General features: G+C 45.5%; 2 protein-coding genes across 7 annotated transcripts in view; both read right to left on the bottom strand.

Moving 5' to 3' along the window:
* Positions 1–1,753, bottom strand: part of Rhot1 (ras homolog family member T1) — a 74,146-nt gene extending 72,393 nt beyond the window's left edge. For 3 of the 6 annotated variants that reach the window (XM_028866956.2, XM_028866960.2, XM_028866959.2), the window contains exon 1: positions 1,481–1,752. In XM_028866956.2, coding sequence (XP_028722789.1) covers positions 1,481–1,556 — 76 coding nt within the window. In that variant the 5' untranslated portion in view covers positions 1,557–1,752. Of the gene's footprint in view, positions 1–1,480 lie in introns of all 6 variants that reach the window. The other 3 variants (XM_028866954.2, XM_028866955.2, XM_028866961.1) reach the window with 2 other exon arrangements.
* Positions 1,754–8,947: 7,194 nt separating this feature from the next.
* Rnf135 (ring finger protein 135) lies at positions 8,948–21,564 on the bottom strand. The gene is made up of 5 exons (XM_028866952.2): positions 21,153–21,564; positions 18,707–18,850; positions 15,437–15,599; positions 11,842–11,919; positions 8,948–10,191 (listed from the first exon to the last, which is right to left on the bottom strand). The coding sequence occupies exons 1-5, from the start codon at positions 21,510–21,512 to the stop codon at positions 9,656–9,658; spliced, it is 1,281 nt and encodes a 426-aa protein (XP_028722785.1). The 5' UTR covers positions 21,513–21,564; the 3' UTR covers positions 8,948–9,655.
* Between the last annotated feature and the right edge of the window lie 1,739 nt (positions 21,565–23,303).

The raw sequence follows: 23,303 nt of genomic DNA, 5'->3' as shown, positions 1-23,303 counted from the left end.
CCACTCCCCACTCCTTTCTGAGGCCCAGTGCCCGGACTGGCTTAGAACTCTCTATGTAGACCAGGTTGGCTCTGAACTCACAGCAACGCTCCTGCCTTAATTCTTCCAAGTCCTGATTTTACAGACATGAGACACCACACTGGGTTTCTCAAAGAACACTATCACCATAGCAAAAATGTGCAGACTTGGGGCTGGAGCGGTTAAGAACAGAGGACCAAAGTTCGGTTCTCAGCACCTAGTAGGGTGGCTCAAACCACCAGTAACTCTAGTTCTAGGACTCCTGATTCCCTCTGTCTGGGTCCCAAGGGCAGACCCTACCCCAAGTTTTTTTTAAAAAAATGTAATATGTGCATTTTCCTCCTTTGGTATGTATCACAGTGACCTATAGAGGCTACTCCAAATGTAACGTGGCTTGGAATAAAGAACTGAAAACCAGAAATGGCAAAACATTAACTAAGGAAGTTTTAAACCAATTCAAGTCCTCTTTAGCCCTCTTTTTAATAACTGAGTCATGTAACTTGCAGTGAGATCGGGAGTCCCTGGGGTACTGTCATCATGTCAGCCAGCAAAAGCGCTGTTTTTGTTGTTTGCTCTTTTTAACTGGCAAAAAAGTAAAACCTAACAATCCCTGGGGAGTCTTGGCTACGCGTGTATATATTTTGCTGTCTTATAGGCCTGCTCTTGTTCATATAATCCCACATAACTACGGGATGGCTAACAAGGAGCGAAATTAAGACTTTTAGGGTCACAGATGCCTCGACTAAAGGTTCTTCCCTAGTTAAGTACCGCTCACTGAGTACTCTCTCGTATTAACCTGAAGTTGCGGGTAAATTTTTGTGGAAATACCGCGACTACCAGGAGTTACTCCAACGCAAGGCATAAGCATGGCAAAAGGTAAAAACAAAAGAAAAAAATTTAATTTAAAAAAAAAACCGCTATCTTAAACTTTGTCTTTTTTCTCCCTTGCGCTGGAGACTGAACCCACATCTTTACGCTTGTAGGTGATCGAGCTCTTCTACTGAGCTACACAAGCAACCCAACGCTCTCTCTTAATGCCCATGCACAGTTGCAGCGAAGGCAGCAAGTGAAAAAAATAAAAAATAAAATTCCAGAAACCTGACCTTGCCCACAAGTCGCCTAGTTCTACACTCCTCCCCCAGTGTGCCCGCGAGCCGGCTCCCGCAGTCCCAAGTGCTCAGTCTGCCTGTCCAACATCTGCCTGGCAGCGAGTGACAGGCGATCAGAGGGTCCGACAGGAGGTGGCCCGAGAAACGCTGAGGCCCAACAGGAAAGGACTCGAGGAGGCGAAGGCGAGAACGAACCTTGGCCGCGAAAGGGCCGGGCGTTAGGGACTAAAGGGGACGAGGCCTGCGAGGAGCACTGAGGAAACAGGGCAGAACCCTGGGGAGGGATGAGCGGAGGGGCTGGCAGGCTGAGAGGGGGCACCCGGGCTGCGAGGCCGGGCAGGGCGCGGACTCACGTTCTCCCACCAGCAGGATCCGCACGTCTTTCTTCATGTCGGAGGCTCGCAGGGGCCGCGCTCGGCCCGCACGCATGGAGCGCACGCCTCACGCCGGGAGCGCCCAGCCCGTGGCGCCGCTCTCCCCGCACTACCACCGTCTCCTGCCAGCCTCTCAGGCCTCTGCGCCCGAGCCTCGGCCGCCCTGACTCGCCGCACCGCCTCCTCGGCTGCCGCTCCGCTCTGGAGCCGGGACAAGCCAGCTCCGCCTCCTCCGGCTCCGCGGACGCGGGCGGCGGCAGGCGCGGCAGCGGGGACGACGGCGGGCGGCGAGGGACACGCGCTTTCGGAACGCGAACGCTCTCGTTACTGGAACAGCGCCCTCGCGGGCATGCTGGCGGTAAGCGCAAAACCCGAAAAGGTTTCGTTCGTTGCAGTGGACTGCCAGAGATGTGTCAGATTCCGTAGTCGCGTCTCCCCTGCCTTTTTTTTTTTTTTTTTAATTTAGCTAGGTTATCTTTATTTTATGTAGACAAGTGCTCTATCTGCATGCACACCTTTATGCCAGACGACTGGTTGTGAGCCACCATGTGGTTGCTGGGAATTGAACTCACGACTTCTGGAAGTGCAGCTAGAGCTCCTTAACCTCTGAGCCATCTCTCCAGGACCACAGCCTACTTGTTTTACAGAATAAGAACAGAAGAAGTTCCTTGTCCAGGGTCTATTATAGTAGGAGCTTCGTCGTCGTGACTCAGAGCAGGGAATCTTCTAACTAAGCGCTAGGTCCAGGAAGACAAGTGACCTGCCTACCAGTTTTTCAGAATGATTTACTGAACAAGGTGACTGTTTTCCAGGGTGTGTATACTCCCCAGAGCCCATCACCCTGTTTATTTGTTTGTTTGTTTTTCAAAGTTTTTTTTTTGTGTGTGTGTGTGTGTGTGTATTTGAGTATGACGTATGCATTTGAGTGCCTTCCATGGTGAGTGTGTGGAAGTCAGAGGACAGCCTTCAAGAGTTGGTTCTTTGCCAATGTGACTGCACACACCTTTAGTTCCAGCACTCGGGAACAGAGGCAGGTGGATCCCTGTGAGTTCCGGGCCTGCCTGGTCTACTTAGTTAGTTCCAGGTCAGCCAGAGCTATGAGGAGAGACATATCTCAAACTTCCACTTTGGATTCCAGGGGTCAAAACTCAGTTCATCAGACACGAACAGAAAGCACTCTTCCCGCTACCATATCACCACCCAATTAATTACTTTTTAAAAAAAAAAAAAAAAAAAAAAAGTAGGATATGATAGTTCATGCCTATAGTCCCAGCATATGGGAGGCTGAAGCAGAAGGATTGTCATGAGTTTGGGGCCAGCCTGAGCTATAGAATGAGACCTAAATAGGTATGGTGTTACTTACACCACTGAAAAAAGTGGAGGCAGGAGCGTTAAACAATCAAAGCTATCCTCATCTGCACAGAAAAATTTCATGCCAGTCAGGCTACTAAGAGACTTTGCCTCAAAACAGCACACACACCAAAAATTGTACATATGTTATACATATATGAAACTAATTTAAAGGGATTCAAATGTGTATATGATCTCTGTAAGTCATATGGTGTGCAGCAGTTTCAATCCAGATTCTGTCACCCAATAAGTGAATAAGGTCACTTACTTCCCTGAGCCTATTCCTTCTCATGTGGCCTGGCAGGGATAGCGATACCTTCCTCCTGGGTGGCTGTAAAGAGAAAACTCTGTTTTCCTTGGCCAGCGATTCTGACAAGACCAGGATGTGCTCTACTGATCTCAGGCAGCATCAGGATCATAAAAGTCCACAAATGGTCCTTCACAAGCTTGAAGGCAAATGCCTTATGTTCAATACTGTAGGTCACCATCTTATTTGTCTGATTATATATATATATATATATATATATATATATATATATATATATATATATACTAAGACATAGATATGAATATAAATACATAGAAAATCCTTTCTAAAAATTGTCTGGGAAAGCAGGTGTGATGATGTACAGCATCCTATCCTGGTACTCAAGAGTTGAAGCAGGATCATGAGTTGGAAGTCAACCTGGGCTACTCAGTGAGACCCTGCCTCAAACAAAAAAGTCCACTGTGTGATATGACAGAGGTGAGACGGGAAGGACACACCTCTTACTCACGGGGAGATGTCCCTAGGAGGGTGGCTGTAAATAAGCACACAGGACTCTAGAGACACATGTCACCTCTCCATGCCTGTTTCCTTCCTATCAAACGAAGACGTCAGACCTTTCCTTGTAGAATTGTTTGGAGCAATCTCATGAAGTAATATACAGATGCTCCAATATTTCCTGATGGAATCGCATCCAGATAAACTCACTGTAAACTAAAATACATCTACTACATCTAACCTACCAAGTGCCATATTTTAGTAACACAGTTGTGTGGGAGACTTGCTGCTGCTGCAGCCCTGCATCTTACTAGCCCAGAAAGACGTCAAAAATTCAAAATTCTGAAGTACGGTTCTACTCACCATGTTATTACTTGGGTACCATGATACACTGGATCTTAGCCAAAACAGAAACAATTGACACTATTATAGATTTTTTAAAATATATCTGGGAGTAGTGGTACATGCCTTTAATCCTACTACTCAAGAGGCAGGCAAACAGATTTCTATGAGTTTGAGGTCCTCCTAGTCTACACTGAGTTCCGTGACAGCCAGGGCTATATAGAGAATCCTTGTCTCAAAAGAAAGCAAAACAACAACAAACAAAAAAAAGACAAGAAGTCCAGAGTTCAATTCCCAACAACCACATGGTGGCTCACAACCATCTGTAATAAGATCTGGTACTCTTTTGGTGTGCAGGCATACATGCAGGCAGAACACTATATAAATAATAATAAATAAATCTTAAGAAAAAAATCCAAGCAGAAGGGCTAGCTCAGCAGGTAAAAGTACTGGTTGCTCCAGAGACCAAGGTGTGGTTCTCAGAACCCATATGAGGGCTCACAACCTGCCTGTAACTCCAGTTTCAGGGGATCTGGTGCCCTCTTCTGACCTCTGAAGGCACTCAGCATGCACACAGTATACAGACATATATGCAGGCAAAACAACCCACACATAAAATAAATAATCCAAGATGAATGTGGTATAATCTCAGCACTCAAGAGGCTGAGGCTGGAGAATTGTGAGTTTAAGATCAGCCTGAGGGTTGGGGGATTTAGCTCAGTAGTAGAGCGCTTGCCTAGCAACCGCAAGGCCCTGGGTTCAGTCCTCAGCTCTGGAAAAAGAAAAAAAAAAATTCGGCCTGGGCTGATCTAGACCCATAGGAAGGAGGCAACACCGAGCAATCTCAGCTGGCAACATTTATGGATGAGTACAAACCAAGGCCAGCACTTCATTAAAGGGCAGAAGAGGGAATCTGACGCGTGGGAGTTGAGTTTCCCTCACCTGACGTGTCTCTTTGTCCATTCCCTCTCTCTCTCTCTTTCCCTGTCCTTGAGCCAATCTAGCCCCTGCGGTTTGCCCTGAGCCCCATGTCCTTCTCATGATCTTAACAAATGTCCACCAGAGGTCACTCAGACATTCTCCTAAAGATAGCATGGATCATCGTTAAGTGCACGGAATTCGGAGTCCTCCTGCTTGGTTCTGAACATCAACTCTGCCAATTACTTCCTGAGCATTATTAGTCAAATTATTTAGCCTCTTTGTTGTCTCCCGTGCCAAACAGAAATAACAATAGGACATATTACATGAGATTGCTATAAAAATTAATTATCCTATATAATGAGAAATCCCTAAGAATACTGCCTGGTACATGGTGAACAATATTTAAATACCAAATATAAAATTAACTCTGAGTGAAGTAACTTTTTGTTTTGTTTTGTTTTGTTTTTGAGACAGGGTCTATGTAGTCCTGGCAGTCCTGGAACTCAAATATGTAGTTCTGCCTGCCTCTTCCCTCACCTTCCAGGGCCATGTGCCACCACACCCAATTGAGGGAAGTAACTTTGGTCTACCTCTCAGAGTCTGAGGATCAAGCTCCATGATAAAACACACAAGCACAAAACACAAGGCAGAAGGCGTCTTTGGCAGTGAACCCTACCGTGGGGATATCACAGATTTATTAAGAGTGGATTAAATAGATTGGGTGAAGCCAAGAGGACACGCTGGCAGCTCGAAGGCACTGATGGAATTTTCCTCCGCTGTGCTAATGCGAAGCTTTCCTTTCACAAGTCAGCCTTTACGCCACCACCCTGCAGAGACCATTGAGAAGTCAGAGCAAAGTGCGTCTGCCTAGAGATAAGAGGATCTATCTTTTGTGCCCATCAAAGGGAGAACTTGCAACACTACCTCCTGAGTCCAAGGAGGGTGCAACATCCCAGGCTAGTCGACAGGCCTGCTGGGTAAAAGAGATGGTGTGCCAGAAAGATGACTGACATTGGGCCGGACAAGGGCTTCATCTATGATTCTTCAGTTCATCACTGGCCTGGGCAAGAGGCCAGATAAAACTCGGTTGGCTTCAGTCCCAACCTTCAGATCTTGGGCTCTCAAGCTAAGCCCACAGAAGTATCTATCATCTATCTACCTTGCCTTCACTTTCCTCTCCCCTCTCAGTGCTGGGGATTGACAAAGGGCTTTGCACATGCTAAGTGCTCTACCACTGAGTTATGGACCTAACCTCCTTTGTCACCTTGCCCATTTCAGAAGCAGAGCTCCACCATGTTGCCCAGGTTGGCCCTGAACTGACTCTGTAACCTGAACAGGTGCAATCCTCCTGCCTCAGCCTCTCAAGTAGCCGGGATTGTTCCTGCGCCACCAGGAGCCTGGGGGGCGGGGGGGGGCTCCCCTTCTTCATTTCTGTTCTTTATGAAAGCTTATTTCTTTTCCTACCATGCCTGTTCTGATGGAGCAAAAGTCCACGACTCAGTGTCTGGTAAATATTCTCCAAGCATTCAGCAAAGTTCATCTTGACTCAGTGTTCAAACATGCCCTCTATGTGGCCCTGAGAAGGAAGGTCCCAAAAGGAAGCTGTGTCTGCAGTGCCATAGCTGAATAGAATCTCAGCACTGTGGAGAGACTGGAATGCTGCAGGTCTAAAGGCTACTTATCTTGGGCTAAGTTCTAGCCCTCCAGAATAGCCATTCCTTGTCCCCTCACCCCACCCCACTGGAACTAACATCTTGTGACAACAGATAAAAGCCTCTTTCAATCTGTTGGCTTACAGGCAACTGGCTTCGACCAATCCAAAAGCTGAGAATGCATCTTGACCCATAGAAAAGCTTGCCCCATCCCTAGATACCTGTGTCTCCTATGTATCCACCAATGTATTGTAAATTTGCCTTGATTTATGACTTTATCTTTCTGTAAAACTATAAAAACTTCATGAAACTGCTTCCACATTGGAACATGGGTATTTGGGGGAACCTAAATCTGTGTTCCCAAGCTATGGTCATTCAAAATGGCTCCAGAATAAACTATCTCTTATTCCCTTTAAGATGAGAACTGTGGTTTTATGTATGAAGGGTCGGCCCCAGAGGACAAAGTCTCTGCTTGGTTTGGCTTGAAGGTGCATCACTCAGCACAATTACTAGAGACTTGTTCATAACGATGTTGGGAGACTTGTTTTGTTTCTAGACAGGGTTTCTCTGTGTACCCTGACTATCCTGGAACTCACTCTGTAGACCAGGCTGGTCTTGAACTCACAGAAATCTGTCTGCCTCTGCCTCCAAAGTGCTGGGATTAAAGACGTGGGCCATCACTACCTGGTGAGAGAAACTTTTCAGACCTCATCTGTTGATTGGGATACATCCAGTTTTCTTCTGAGTTTTCTCAAGCTCCTTCAAATACAGTGGCAAACAAGTACTCTTGATTAAGAGATAATTGATATTGAGAAACTATCTGACCCCACCCCCACCAATGGCCTAACTTCCCTTATGAGGTAGTTAAAGGCACAGACTATGAATTCTGTATTTCTTCTCCAATACGTTGCCAGCTGTTCAGCACTAGGCAAGTAGCATCTCTGAGATGCATAACCCTCATCTATAAACAAAGCTGTCTCATGGGCTCTCTTTGAGAAGGAAATTATGCTGGCGAAGGATTTATTGCATTGCATGACATGGAGTGTGAGCTCACATGTCACAGCTAACAGCTCATTTTGAACTCCAAATTCATTTGCTGACTTCACTAGCTTCCCCAAGGGCAAAGTGATTAGCTTACCGACAACACTATAAATTCTAAAAGGCAAACAGGTATAATTTTTAATCACCTAAGGCACATTAAAATTTTTTGCTAACAAGTGATTCTCAAAACTATGTAGGTCAGAAGACATTTGTGAAAAAACAAATTCCATGGATAGTATATTGATACTTTTTGCTTATTCCTCAGAAGAAATCATCAAAATTAAATATACCCCTAGATAGTAATGAAAAAGAAGAAATATATACACATATACAAATAGATATACTTAGCTGTCATTCAATATAGATAGAGTTGGTTCCAGTATTTCTCTCACATACCAAAATTGGAGGATTCTCAAGTTCTTCATAGAAGTCTCACGATGCTTGCATGTAACCTAATCAAATCTTCTTGCATTCACTTATAACACTTAAGATTATGTAATTTCTTCAAGTGATACCATGTAGGGAATAATGACAAGAAGTCCATAGACAGTCAGTACAGTTATGATTTATTCTAAATTTTTTTATTGTTACTGTTTTTTGAGACAGGGTTTCTCTGTGTAACAGTCCTGGCTATTCTAGAACTCCATCTGTAGACCAGAATGGCTTCATTCGCAAAGACCCACCTGCCTGCTGGGATTAGAGGTGTGCACTACTATGCCTGGCTGTTTTCTAAGCATTGTTCATCTATGGTTGGCTTACTAAGGAGATTTCAACAGAACCTGATAATAAATATTGAAGAAGCCAGGCAGTGGTGGCACATACCTTTAGTCCCAGCACTCGGGAGGCAGAGACAGGCAGATCTCTGTGAGTTCCGAGGCCAGCCTGGTCTGCAGAGTGAGTTCCAGAACACTCAGGGATACATATAGAGACTCTGTCTCAAAAAACAAACAAACAGGGCTGGAGATGTGGCTCAGAGGTTAAGAGCACTGATTGCTCTTCCAAAGGTCCTGAATTCAGTTCCCAGCAACCACATAGTGGCTCACAACCATCTGTAATGAGATCTGGTGCCCTCTTCTGGCCTGCAGAGATACATGCAGACAGAACACTGTATACATAATAAATAAATAAATCTTTAAAAAAAAAAAAAAAACTGAAGGTGATCATCCTGGGTAACAGCCATCATTAAGTTCAGATTGGCCATCAAGTTCTGGTTCTGGTACCAGGAAAGGCTAAGGACAGAACCTAGGGCTTTGTGTGTGCAGAGTAAAGGTTCTAACACTTACACCCCAGCCCGTATATTACTTTAAAGCACTAAATTCATGGAACTGTCATTACACAGCAATTGCTAAGTAACATACCCCTTTTGTGTGTGTCCTGTGTGTGTCCTTACGGTCACCATCTGCTTCCACGATCACTACAAGGACAAACTGAACTCAGCACAGCTGTGATACTCATTGTGATTCTCAGGATTTCAGTTTATTACATTGAAGGCCACAGAATAAAAGGAACAACAGCAAAGGCACACAAGGTTAGGTCCAGGAAGGCTCCCTCTCACTAGTCATTGGGCAGTGCTCTACCCTCCCAACAGTGGTACACGGGACGTACACAGTATATGCTAGCTAGGGGTGTTTACCCAGCTATGCTGTGGGATTGGGCTTTTAATTAGGGGTCAGCCATGTAAGCTGGCCATACACTGATTGAACCAACAATCCCAGATGAGACCTAAGTGATAGAGAAGGGTCCAAAGTCCCTCTAAGGCTATTCTGAGGTCTTAGAGGTCACCTTCAGGAGACACCCCAGGCCAGCTTTTTCTCTGAAATGCCCAAGGTTCAAAGAGTTCAAACCCGTTTAGTTAATCTTATCTCACACACAAAAAAGAATAATTTCAAAAGTGGAAGGAGTCATACCATGTAGTCCAAGCTGGCCTTGAACTCCCTTTGTTGATCAGGCTGGCCTTAAACTTGCAGTGATCCTCCTGCCTCCACTTCCCAGGTGCTAGGGTTATAGACATGTACTACCATATCCAGTTTCCTTAAGTGGACTTCTCTAGTTGCCCCTAAACAGAGAGACTAGGAAACCACTGTTCTAACCCCGGGGGTGTACCTGCTTTATTTCCAGGTAGTTTCCAGGACTTAAGCCATACAGCCAGAAGGCAGGATGAAGAGGGCAGGAGGCAGAGACCTCACACTCATACAGAAGCCTCTCCTCATCAGAGACCGAGTAGAAGGCAAGCTTCCCCAGCTCAAGGTCTAGCCACACACCCACAACCTCGGGACAGCCTAAGCAAAGGTCTGTTTTCTTCATCATTGCCCAAGCAGAGAACTGGCCGGGCCCTTTCCACTCTATACACCAAGAGTCCATGGTCCTCCCCAGCATCTGGTCCCGCTTCATGCCCCACGAAGCCACCCCAACAGCCCAGTGGTTGCAGTTCCTAGTATCCACTTCCCAGTACTTCTGGCCAGAAGAAAGGGCCTCAGAACATAAGACCTGGCTAATTAAAAATCTCTCGGGACTCCAACCATAGGTCTGCAGACAACGAGACACGGTCACTGTCCGGCAACTGTTGGAAACCTCCAGGCTACAGGAAAGGCTCCCCAAGTCAAAGGTCGGACTGATGGCATCTGGGAGAAATAAACACCACAAGAACACAGACAGTCAGATATTTTTCACATTTATGGGTGTGGGTGTTTTGCCTGCATGTAAGTCTGTGCACCACACGTAGGCAGTCACCACAAAGCCAAGCAGAGTGTGTTAGATCCTCTGGGACTAGAGTTCCAGACTATTATGAGACACCAAGAGGGTGCTAGGAATCAAACCTGGGTCCTCTGGAAGAGCAGCCAGTGCTCCTAACCAGTCATGGATAGTCAGTTTTTGACCATCCATGCTGGAAGTCATTCACTCAATAGAAAAAGTAGCATTTTGCCTTTTGGGGTAATGTTCACATTAAATTTATACATATACTTGTAGAAAACTACATAACTTTCCTGTTGTATTATCAATGCCCTGGTCCTGCCTTTACTTTCTCTTACCTCCCATCGGGAAGCTATCTCTAAATCCCATGCAGTACGAAGTCATTTTCACTTTTTTCAATACCTGTGCTTGGTGAGTACAATGGCTTTGTGCCCAGGTCTATCTTTTATTCATTTACATGTAATATTTCCCTCTCTTCCTCGCTCCCTCCCTCCCTCCCTTCTTGTCTGTCTAGTGCTGGGATTGAGACCCAGGGGCTTGCACACATTAGACAAATACTCTACTACTGAACCACACTCCCAGCCCCTATTGTTAAAGTGATAATATGTGAATGTCATGTCTTCTCTACTCCAGGCACTTCTTTCTCTCCCTCCCTCCTGATCTCTCAGGTAGCCAGAAGGCAATTCTACCATGTTATTATGACCATTGCAAAGGTAAGAGAAGAGAGGCCCTAAGAGGTGACTTGTCCAGGGCTGCACAGCTAGCTAATGGAGCTGCTGAAGTCAAAATCAGGGCTCTTGAGGACCATCTAGCCTGGGCCAACACAGTATGTATGTAAGTGAGGAAAGAAACAGGCAGCTGTAACTGATGATCCCAGCATGGATGTGCTTGGGATCTAAGTGCTCAAGGACCTAGTTTAGACTGGAATTTGGGAATTTGGACTGGAGAATCCTTTGTCCTTATATTAAGCTCTCCATATTGAGGGGACCTAGTCTAGAAGAAAAAAAAAAAAATCCAAGGGTCTGAAGTCAAAGATTGGTCTCACAGCTAGGAGGTGGGCACAGCACATTCTTTAAGTCCCTCCATTCTACATATAAGTAGTTTTATTTGTTTTGTTTTTGTTTTTTCAGATTGAGTTTCATGTAGCCTGGGCTGGCCTCACACTATGTAGCTAAGGATAACCTTGAAACACTGATCCTCCTGCCTCTACCTCCCAAGTTCTAGGATTACAAGTATATACCATCACACCTGGTTTATGCAGTGCTGGGGACTGAATCCGGGGTCTTTGTGCATGCTAGGAAAGTATCTACTGAGTTATTTTGTTGTTTTGTATTTCAAGAGAGAGGGTTTGTTTTGTTTTGTGTGTGTGTGTGTGTGTGTGTGTGTGTGTGTGTGTGTGTGTGTAGCCCTGGCTGTCCTAAAACTCACTCTGTAGATCAGTCTGGCCTCAAACTCACAGTGATCCATCTGCCTCTGTCTCCAGAGTGCTGGCATTAAAAGCATACACCACCATTGCCTGGCTGGTCTACTGAGTTATATCCCAGCCCTAGTAGGTATGTTTAAGTGGACCTCAAACTTACATAAGGCAAACTGAGAAGCTTTCCTGGGTTCAGGACTCCTCTGGTCAGGCAGCAGGCATACGGAAGAAGATGGCATTTCTAGAAATTAAAAGAATAATTGGGAAGAAGAAGCCCCATTAGCAAAAGGCAAACCAAAGGTATCCAATTGTCATGATACAGGCACAGGCCTGCATTCTTTCTCATAGCACATTTCCGGGTGTCTGGGTTGTGCCAGACACCACATTCAGACCAAGTATATCCAGCCCCAAGTTATCACCGTGGAACTTTTTTCTTAACTGTTTACCCCACAAAAACTCCAAACTCCTTGCTACCAGAGATCTTGTTCATCTCTATTTTCTAAGCATAAAGATCCATATAAACCCTATAGACAGAAAAGTGTTTTATGCACCCTCTTATCCAGAATACTCACAGCCCGCATAGGTCAACATTCTACACCATTATTATAAAACCAGGTAACCTGAGCCAATGTAAGGTTCAGGTCAACTGCTGACACCTCCAACTCCCTCCCCATGTTCCAAGTTTAATTACTAACTTAAGCAATTATATATGCTAGACTATAATGACCATGAGAAGGCAGGAACAGAGAAAGTAAGGAAGCCCTACTGTTGTGGAATATTACTAAGATGTGTTACATTTATTTATGCTGTGGAATATTTGTTTAATGATGCAAAGATGTGCTGCATTCTTTTATGTTGCATTTGTGTAACTCTGTGAAGCTGTGTTCCTGTGCCTGTCTAAAACACCTGATTGGGCTAATGGAGAGCTGAATGGCCAATAGGAAGGCAGGAGAAAGGATAGTCTTGAAAAACCAAAAAGAAAACAAAAAGAACAAAACCTGGAATTCTGATACATGTACAAAATGAATGAATCTAAAGAATATTGTACCCATGTATACAAATTAAAATGATTTGGTAGTTTTTTGTTTTGTTTTGAGACAAGGTCTCATTGTGTAGCTCTGGCTACCCTTGATCTTGCTATATAGACTAGGCTGGACTCAAACTTCTGAAGATCTGACTACCTCTGTCTCCAAAGTACTGGGATTAAAGGAGTAAGCCACCACATGAGTCTTTAAAATAATTCTAAATGGGGGCTGGAGAGATGGCTCAGAGGTTAAGAGCACTGACTGCTCTTCCAGAGGTCCTGAGTTCAATTCCCAGCACCCACATGGTGCCTCACAACCATCTGTAATGAGATCTGGCACCCTCTTCTGTATACAGAATAAATAAATAATCTTTAAAAAAAATAATTCTAAGTAGTGTGGAAAGATGTCTCAGCAGTTAAGAGCACATAACTGCTCTTGCATCTAAATTCATTTCCCAGCACCCATGTCAGGTTGGCTCACAAGGTCTCTAATTCCAGCTTCTGGCCTCCATAAGCACCTGCATTCACATGCACATACCTTTCCACAGACACACATACATACATACATACAATTAAAAATATACAAAAATATGAGTCCAAGAGAACAAGAGAAAGAACAGAGGTTCCTTCACACTGGTACTGTGTAAAATTAAGACATTCCCCCAGGAACAATTGAATACAATACAGAGATGTGCTTCCCCTGAGTCAGGATTTCACTATAAATTCCTGGAACTCAGAGATCCACCTGCCTCTGACTCTTGAGTGCTGGAATTAAAGGTGTGTGTCCTGAAGCCCAGCCAAAACTATATTTTTGATAGGATATACCAAGAAGTAGCAAACTCTAGGACAGGTAGGAATACAAAGAGAGACTCTGTCTCAAAATACAAACAAACAAAAAGAAGTAATTATATAGTTGCGTGCCTTTTTTTTCCTTCTTACTACTATTCCCTCCAACCCACCCCCGTACTCCTTTTGAGACAGGGTCTCTCTCATGTAGCTCAGGTTGGCCTTGAACTCCTGATGCTCCCATCTCCACCTCCCAAGTGCTCGAATTAGAGGTATGTACTGTGATACTTAGTTTCATGTCTTGTTAGTAAAAAAACATTTTTCTAATTAAAAAAATAAAAAGAGCCGGCGGTGGTGGCACACGCCTTTAATCCCAGCACTCGGGAGCAGAGGCAGACGGATCTCTGTGAGTTCAAGGCCAGCCTGGGCTACAGAGTGAGGTCCAGGAAAGGCTCCAAAGCTACACAGAGAAACCCTATCTCAAAAAACAAAAAAATAAAAAGAGGGCTCATGAGATGGATCAATGGGTAAAAGCACTTGCCACCAAGCCTGATGATCTCAGTTCAATTCCCATGTGGTGGAAGGAGAGAATTATTTTCCTCAAATTATCCTCTTACCTACACACACAGATTGTGGCAAGTGTACACACACACACACACACACACACACACACACACACACACACACACACTGCCTTTAAAAAAAAAGACACAATGCCAGATGGTGGTGGTGTGCACCTTTAATCCCAGCACTTGGAAGACAGAGCCAGGTGGATCTCAGTGAATGAGACCAACTTGGTCTACAAATCGAGTTCCAGGACAGCCAAGGGTACACAAAGAAACCCTGTCTTGAAAACGGGGGGGACGGGACCAAAGAAAAGGACACAAAATAAAAAGCAGCCAGGTGAGGCTGAAGATACAGCTTGGTCCAGCTTCTTGGGAGGCATGAAGATCACTTAAGTTTGAGGTCAGCCTGGGCAACATAAAGAAACCTCATCTCAAAAATGAGAACAGGGCTGGTGAGAGGCTGGAGAGACAGCTCTGCTGTTAAGAGTGCTTGTTGCTCTTGTTGAAGACCTTGGTTTGGCCCCCAGCACTCACTTGCTGACAACCATCCCTAACTCCAATGCCAGGGGACCAGATGCTCTCACCCTCTTCTGACCTTTGAGGGCACCACACACACACACACACACACACACACACACACACACAGCGCACAGATATACATGCCAGCAAACACCCACACACAGGAAATAAATCTGTAACACTGAAAGCAGAGACCAGAGATGATTCAGTGGGTAAAGGCACCTGTTGCCAAGCCCAGCAGCCTGAGCTGATCTCTGGTGTAAGGAGAGCAATTTCGGCTCTGATTTCCCTCCACGTGTGAGCTGTACATGCCCACCACCACCACCACCACCACCACCACCACCACCACCACGTATGTAAGTAAAAATGAAAACTAGCCGGGCGGTGGTAGCGCACACCTTTAATCCCAGCACTCAGGAGGCAGAGACAGGCGGATCTCTGTGAGTCCGAGGCCAGCCTAGTCTACAGAGCGAGATCCAGGAAAGGCCCAAGGCTACACAGAGAAACCCTGTCTCAAAAAACGAAACAAACAAAAAAAAAAGAATGAAAACTAAAAGTCCAAATCAGCCTATTTCCAATATCCTCAGGCAAAAAAAGCAAAGATAAGCCATAAACTGGGATCCAGGTCTTTAAAATGTGAGTTTTGCTTTACTCAGGGCCTATGCTACAGAAAATACCTTGGGTCACATCCCAAAATGTACACAGCCACGACCACGCCTCAGCCCACTCCTACTCAACTTACACCACCACAGCCAAAAGCAGCCATGCTCTGGGCCCCGTCCCCAAGGAACAAAGCCGGGGCATTTGGCCATTCCCACCAACCTCCTCAGTCAGTCCTGCTCCACTAAATAATGTCAGCTCACCCTGAACTTGTTCTCCAGGAGCGTCTGTCCGTGGGACACTCCCTTGTAGTTTTTCCTGTATTTCTTTTAGATTATGGAGAATCTCTCGAATTTTCTTCTCAGATGCATTGGACATTACCGGCTTTGGCGAACTCAAGGACTGTTCCTCCTCAGAGGAAGGAGCCTATTGATCAAGGAGTAAAGAACAAGTGAATGAAAGCCAACCATGGAACTCATCGAATTCACTCAAGGTCTGCCTCCTAGTTTTTCTCATTTAAGTCCAAACAGGCTTTTAAAAACAACATTAGGGGCTGGAGAGGTGGCTCAATGATTGAAATTTTGTTTATTTTTGTTTCATGTGCATTGGGGTTTTGCACATGTCTGTGTGAGGGTATCAGATCCCCTGGAACTGGGGTTACAGACAGTTGTGAACTGCCACGTGGTTGCTGGGAATTGAACCTGGATCCTCTGGAAGAGCAGTATTAACTGCTGAGCCATCTCTCCAGGCCCAGCTCGATGATTAGGAGCAACGGCTGCACTTCCAAAACCTGGGTTTAGCTCCCAGGACCCACATAGCATCAGGCATACATGTGGGCACAGACATACATGCAAATAAAATGCCATACAAATAACAACAAACAAACAAATAATATTCCCTAGCAGGGAATGGTGGTTCATGCTTCTAATTCAAGCACTTAAGAGTCCTGAATAAATCTTTAAAAAACAAAAGTCCTGAAGCAAGTGGACTGCTATGAGTTCAAAGTTAACCTGGGCTACAGAGTGAGATTCTGCCTCAAACAAACAGAAATCATCATGCTCAAGCAGTTTTTTGTTTGTTTGTTTTTCCACAACCTTTTTTTCAAGACAGGGTTTCTCTGTATAACCCTGGCTACCCTGGAACTTGCACTGTAGACCAGGGTGGCCTCAAACTTAACCTGCCTCTGCCTCCCAAGTGCTGGGATTAAAAGCATGCGCCATCACTGCCCAGCACATTTATTTCTTTTTATTTTATACTTATGAATGTTTTGCCTGCCTGTTTGTGTGTATGTACCACACGTGTGCCTGGTGCCTAAGGAAACCAGAAGAGGACGTCAAATACCCTAGAATTGGAGATATGGGTGGTTGTGAGCCACCATGGGGGTGCTGGAGATCAACCCATGTAGGATGTGGTCAGGAGAGGACACAGGCATGGGATCCCATGTGGGATGTGGTCAGGAGAGGACACAGGCATGGGACCCCATGTGGTATGCTGGTTCTGGGAGGATTGGCTCTTAATCCCAAACAGGCAATGCCACAGTTTGGATCATACATGGCTCCCTGAAGGCCCAGCTAGAAATGCTTAATCCCCAGGGCGCCATAACGAGGAGGCAGTGGAACCTTTAGGTGGAGTACAGCAAGGTCTTTAGGCCACTGGGGGCAGCAGGCACTCCTTTCCTCTCTCTCCTCTGCTCCCTGGCCATGAGGTTGTGAGGTTCTGCTCTCCCACATGTTTCTGCCGTTGCCACTGGGCTCCTGTAAGCAGCCACCCAAAATAACCTTTTTATTTTCAAAAACTGATTGTCTCGGGGTTAAGCAGACATCATCAGAGTATTTCAAGAAGATGAGTTACATGGTCATATTTGTGTGAAGAAGGGTGACTAAAATAGAGTGGGACATTTGCAGGGCGTGGTGGCTGTCCAGGCAAAAGATTATCGTGGCTTGGACTAGAGAATTCTCAAGAGCTCAGAGGTCAATAGATTTGGAAGATGCTTCGGCTGGCCTCGGAGCTACAGTGTGCTGCTAGGCAGGTTAGGGCAGAGGGACTTGACATTCTGGCTCGTGTATTTGGAAGAAGGAGACCAAGGCTGTGAGGAGAATCCCCAGAGGAAGCGTAGTTTGGGGCATTTAACTGTGCTGTTTCTGAGATACCCAAGAGGAAAAGTTGAGATGCAAGAAAGCAGTGGAAGTAGGAGAATCAGGAGTTCAAGGCCAGCCTAGGCTAGAGATCCTGTCTCATAAAACAGAAGCAAATGAAAGCAGCCTGGAGACTGAGCACAATGGGGATCCTCAGGCAGCTGGTTTAGGAGGACCAGGAGTTCATGTTGCAGGACAACCTGGACGGCACAACAAAATTCCATCTCAAAAGGAGAAATGGGGTGTTAGCAAGATGCTCAGCTGGTAAAAGTGCCTGCTGCACAAGCCTGACACCCTGAGTTAGATCCTGGGACCTACAGTGGAAGATGAGAATGGACTCCTGAAAGTTGTGCTCTGTCCTCCCCTACACACATACCCACCCCTATACACATACCTTCCCCTACCACACACATACCCTTCCCTACACACACACACACACACACACACCCTCCTCTATATACATACCCTCCCCATACACATATCCTACACACACACACACACACACACACACACACACACCCTCCTCTATATACATACCCTCCCCATACACATATCCTACACACACACACACACACACACACACACACACACACACACACACACACACACACACCCTCCTCTACACACACACACACAGAAACTCTCCCCTCCATACAATAATGAAATTTTTTTAAAGGTCACTGAATGGGGCTGGAGAGTTAACTTGGCAGTTAAGGGCATTTGTTGCTCTTGCAGAGAATCAGAGTTCAGTTCCCAGCAACCACATGATGGCTCACAGTCATCTGTAACTTTAATTCCAGGGGATCCAACACCCTCTCTGACCTCTACAGGGATCAGGCATGCATATGGTATACATATATTAATGCAGGCAAAACACCCACACACATAAAATAAGATAAATACATCTTTAAAAAAATGTACAGCTCAGTGAAGATGAGGACTCTCAAATCCGTGGGATTTACGGAGCTTGTTGGTGGTTTTAGAGAGAGTTGATTGGGTAGAGTGGGAAGGACAAATCCCAGCCTACTGGAAGCTTCCATTAACTCATGTCCAGCCAGGCGGTGGTGGCACATGCCTTTAATCTAACTTCAAACAGGGCATGGTGGCACATTCCTCTAACCCCAGCACTCAGGAGGCAGAGGCAAGTGGATCTCTGTGAGTTCAAGGCCAGCCTGGTCTCCAAAGAGAGTTCCAGGAAAGGTGCAAAGCCACACAGAAAAACCCTGTCTCAAAAAAAAAAAAAAACCCTCAAGTCCAGCATGCCAGATTTCCAACCACCCACATTTGGCAGACAAGAGAATGGCAAACATGAGACCCATTGCATTCCATGTCTCTCTCATACTGCTCTAGCTGGAAGCTATCCTTCACCCTGGCCCCTCTGTTCCCACCTGGACCTACCGTGCCCAGGACACCCAGTTCATTGTCCCGTCCGGATCCCAAGCGAGGTCCTTGTGTTTGAAGGCCCTTGACAACGTCTACGAACTGTTGGAACAATTTTGTCAGCTCCTGGATGACTTCTGTGGTTCTTTTCTGTAGTGCGACCTTGAAAAGAGCAACAGGGGGCTTCTGGTCCCCAAAACTGGACCCAGGACCACCACTCAATAAAGGGGCAATAGTGGCATGAAAGAAAACATTAAAGCAATGGAAAAGGATAGGGAGCCGAGAATCAAACCTTGAGACACACTGTAAAATAATTTTTTACAAGAATGCCAAGACTACTTAAAGGGGCGAGGAGTCTTTTCAACAAACACTGACTAGAAATGTATATTCCTATACCAATGAATGAAGTTAGAGTCTTTGGTTTGTTTTTGAGACAGGCTCTCTCTACATAGCCCTGGCTGTCTTGGAGCTCTGTATGTAGACCAGGCTGGCCTGAAACTCACAGAGATCCGCCTGCCTCTGCCTCCCAAGTGCTGGGGTTAAAGGAATGTGCCACCATGCCCTGTTTGAAGTTAGATTCTTACCTAACATGATATGGAAAACTAATGAGGAGCTGGGGGAGAGTGCATGCCTGGTACATCAGTCCCCAGCTGGAGAGAGTAGAGATGAAAATAGGAACTCGATTTCAAGATAATGGACATTGTAGCAGTAGTTATAATAGTCAAGTGTAGAAACAATTCAGATGTTCATAATTAGTAATTACTAGATAAGTTGATTAGAAAATGATATATCCACACAGATGATATGACAGCCACCTAAAGCAAGCGTGTTCTGATACATGCTACAAGAGTCAGCTCTGAAAGTATAATGGGAATGGAAGAAGTTAGACACAAAGGGTCATGGAATGGCCCCCATTTATATGAAACATGTAGAATAGGTAAATTCAGAAACATAAAATAAGTTGTGGAATATTACTCTAACTAGGTAAAGATATGTGACATTTGTTTATGCTGCGGAATACTACTTTAACTGTGTAATGGTGTGTTTTACACACACACACACACACACACACACACACACACACACACACACACACACACAGGGGTAAGAAGCCAGGCAGCCAGCCACCAGCCAGCTAGACAAGAGAAGCAGTGAAAGTCAGATACACAGAAGGAAAGAAAAATAAAAAGCCTGAGGCAAAAGGTAGATAAAGAGAAATAGGTTAATTTCAGTTAAAAGAGCTAGCCAGAAACGAGCCTAGGCTGAGCATTCATAACTAGTAAGACGTCTCAGTGTCATGACTTGGGAGCCGATTAGTGGCTCAAAAGAAAAAGCCTGGCCGGGCGGTGGTGGGGCACGCCTTTAATCCCAGCACTCGGGAAGCGGAGGCAGGCGACCTTCGTGAGTTCGAAGCCAGCTTTGGTCTACAAAGCGAGTTCCAGGAAAGACGCAAAACTACACAGAGTAACTCTGTCTAGAAAAAAAAAGAAAAAAGAAAAAGTCTGATACAGTAGATGAGATGTGTGGAGGCTGGAGGGACAGGAATCAGGTGTCATTGCTTAGCAGGTACAGAGGTCCTCTTTGTGGTGATGAAATCACTTTGGAAACAGCGTTGACAGATGAACAGTATTGGAGACATGACAAATGGCATCAAAGTGTACACTAAAAAAAAACCCCGTTCAAATGGTTGGCCCGTCATGGTGGCACATGCCTTTAATCCCTGCTCTTGAAAACCAGAGGCAAGCTGTCTCAACAACTAAATAGAATTAAAGAGTGTTAAAACTTGCATATATACTACCACACTAAAAATTTTCAGACATCACAGAGACTGGCGAGAAAATGGAAATATGCAAGGGGGCACCACACCTCGGTTGGATGGGATTTAGATTAACTACTGTTTGTGACATTTTTAACTATTGTTTGTGACCAGACCTTACTATGTAGCTCTGGCTGGTATGGGGCATGCCCCTAGCTCAGCCTCGCAAATCCTGGGATTACAGGTGTGCAGTCACCCGCCCGGCTTTTCAACGCCTTCCCCCATCCCCCTCCCTCCCTCCCTCCCTCCCAGCCCCCCTCCCCCCGGAGCCAAGGACCGAACCCAGGGCCTAGTGCTTGCTAGGCAAGCGCTCTACCAACGGAGCTAAATCCCCAACCCCCACCCCCCTTTTTTTTTTTTGTTTTGTTTTGTTTTGTTTTTCGAGACAGGGTTTCTCTGTGTAGTTTTGGTGCCTTTCCTGGATCTCGCTCTGCAGACCAGGCTGGCCTCGAACTTACAGAGATCTAAAAGCGTGTGCCACCGCCTCCCGGCCCACTTTTCAACTTCTTTATACAACTCTGAACTTTCCAAAGATTCTCCCGAAAACAGATTAAATTGATTAAAAAAAAAAAAATCACGTAGCGGAAGAAGAGATCGGGAGGGCAGGAGAGGCCCAAGGAGGCTGCCAGAGCGGTGCGGGGTTCCTACCGGCGGCGGCGCGGGACGACGAGGCGGCGCGGAGGCGGGCACCGGCGCGGGCACGGCTTCGGGGCCAGCCTCGAGCTCCTGCGCCGCTTGGCGGTACTTGTCCGCTAGGTCCTGCAGCAGCGGGTTCTTGCGCAGCGTGGGCTTCGCCTCCGGGCCCTCCCGGCAGGTGGGGCAGGCCCAGGGGCGGCCACCCACGCCCGCGCGCTGCGTGATCCACAAGCCCTTGAGGCACCGGACGCAGAAGCTGTGGCCGCAGGGCAGCGTGGTGGGCCAGTCCAGCAGCCCTTGGCAGATAATGCAGCCCAGGTCCTCCTCGCTCAGCCACACAGGGACCGAAGTGCCTAGGCCTGGGGTCGCCATGCTGGGTGGTGGCCAGGATGCCCCGTAAGCTTCCGCTGTGCCCCACCCACTTCCCTGGTTTTACCCCGCCCACCACATCGCCCCGCCCTTCCCATCACATCGCCCCGCCCAGTCGCTGTCAGTCTTCCCAACCTCTAAAAACGCTAGCTGGCTGGCATTTTTAGAGGTTTCTCTCAATCCTCTGGCTTCCTTCCTCTCTTCTGTCCATCAACATGCAACCACAACAACTTAAGCTATGAAGAGGGTTAGCTTCAGGACCTCATTTTAGGGTTGCGCCCACTAGGTGTCACATTTTATTTTCTGAGATCTGTGCAAACAAAACATAAAACAACCGAGTAGCAGTGCAGCCTAAGTTGCTGTGTATTTTGAGACGTTGAAGACAAATTCAGAATTTTGTTTGTTTTTTGTTTTTCGAGATAGGGTTTCTCTGTGTGTATGCCTGACTGTCCTGGAACTTGTTCTGTAGACCAGGCTGGCCTTGAACTACCAGAGAGATATATGCCTTGCTTCTCCCTCCCGAATGCTGGGATTAAAGGCATGCGCCAACACTGCCCCACTATTTTTTTTTTATAGTTTTATCTGGCTATCTATCTATCTATCTATCTATCTATCTATCTATCTATCTGTGAATTGGTGTTTTGCCTGCATGTGTATCTGTCAGGTCCCCTGGAACTGGAGTTATAGACAATTGTAAGCTGCCATGTGGGTTCTAGGAACTGAACAGGGCCTCTGGCAGAGCAGTCAATGCTCTAAACCGCTGAGCCATCTCTCCAGCCCCCAGAAACCATTTTTAATAATCTCCCAGAAGGGTTTTATTGTATTAAAAAAATACTGTATTTTGGGCTGGACCATGGAGGCGCACACCCTTAATTTAATCCCAACACTCGAGAGGCAGAGGCAGACCGATCTCTGTGAGTTTAAGACCAGCCTTAGCAAGTGAGACCTATCTGGTTGGCCTTTTTGAAGATACCAACCTGTGTGCTATCCATGCCAAACGTGTAACAATTATGCCAAAAGATATCCAGCTAGCATGCCGCATATGCGGAGAACGTGCTTAAGAGTCCACTATGAGGGGAAACATTTCATTCTCAAAAATTTTTTCCTCTTCTTCCTGTTATCAGTAGTTCTGAATTTTAGATATTTTTTCCATGGGGTCAAAAGGTACCTAAGTATATGACTGCGAGTGGAAAAATAGGGGACAGAAGTCAGGTATTGGCAGTTTTTCCATTTTCATTTGTGTGTGAATTTTTAATATAAATGCAAGATGTAAAGCATTAATGCAAGCAAAATGTTTCAGTGAACACATTTCAACAGTTCAACTTTATAACAATTATAAATAAACCTGTTAAAATTAAAAAAAAAAAAAAAAAAAAAAAAAAAGACCAGCCTTAGTTCCAGGACAGTCAGGACTACACAAAGAAGCCCTGTCTCAAAAAATAAATAAATAAATAAATACATACATACATACATACATACATACATACATACATACATACAAAAACAACCAAATAAGTAAGCAAATGAACAAAGTTCACTCTTTTATTTTTGAGGAATAATGCCAAAAAGAACTTTTCTAAGGCTTGTCAAGTGACTCTCAATTCTAACCAGTTAAGCTTCTACTTAGAGATATTTTTGTTTAACCTGATATATTCAGAAAGAAAAATTAGAGCATTGTTCATTTCAATACATCTTTGGCAGTCTAATATTCTTGGAAGGATTTTATCTTACATGCTTGAAATGTGTTGAAAGTTTGAAGGAGTCAATTGAGCTCATTGAATTTATGAAGACTAT

The sequence above is a fragment of the Peromyscus leucopus genome, chromosome 8b (genome assembly GCF_004664715.2).
Source record: "Peromyscus leucopus breed LL Stock chromosome 8b, UCI_PerLeu_2.1, whole genome shotgun sequence".
Taxonomy (NCBI): Eukaryota; Metazoa; Chordata; class Mammalia; order Rodentia; family Cricetidae; genus Peromyscus; species Peromyscus leucopus.
The sequence above is the reverse complement of the archived record's forward strand: the minus strand, read 5'-3'. Positions and strand labels throughout refer to the sequence as shown.

Coding starts and splice junctions, on each gene's coding strand:
- Rnf135 (XM_028866952.2), bottom strand. CDS start 21,512: ATGGCGACCCCAGGCCTAGGCACTTCGGTCCCTGTGTGGCTGAGCGAG. Junction 11,920..15,436: donor TCCTGGAGAACAAGTTCAGG/GTGAGCTGACAT, acceptor TTTAATTTCTAG/AAATGCCATCTTCTTCCGTA. Junction 10,192..11,841: donor AGCTTCTCAGTTTGCCTTAT/GTAAGTTTGAGG, acceptor TATTTCTCCCAG/ATGCCATCAGTCCGACCTTT.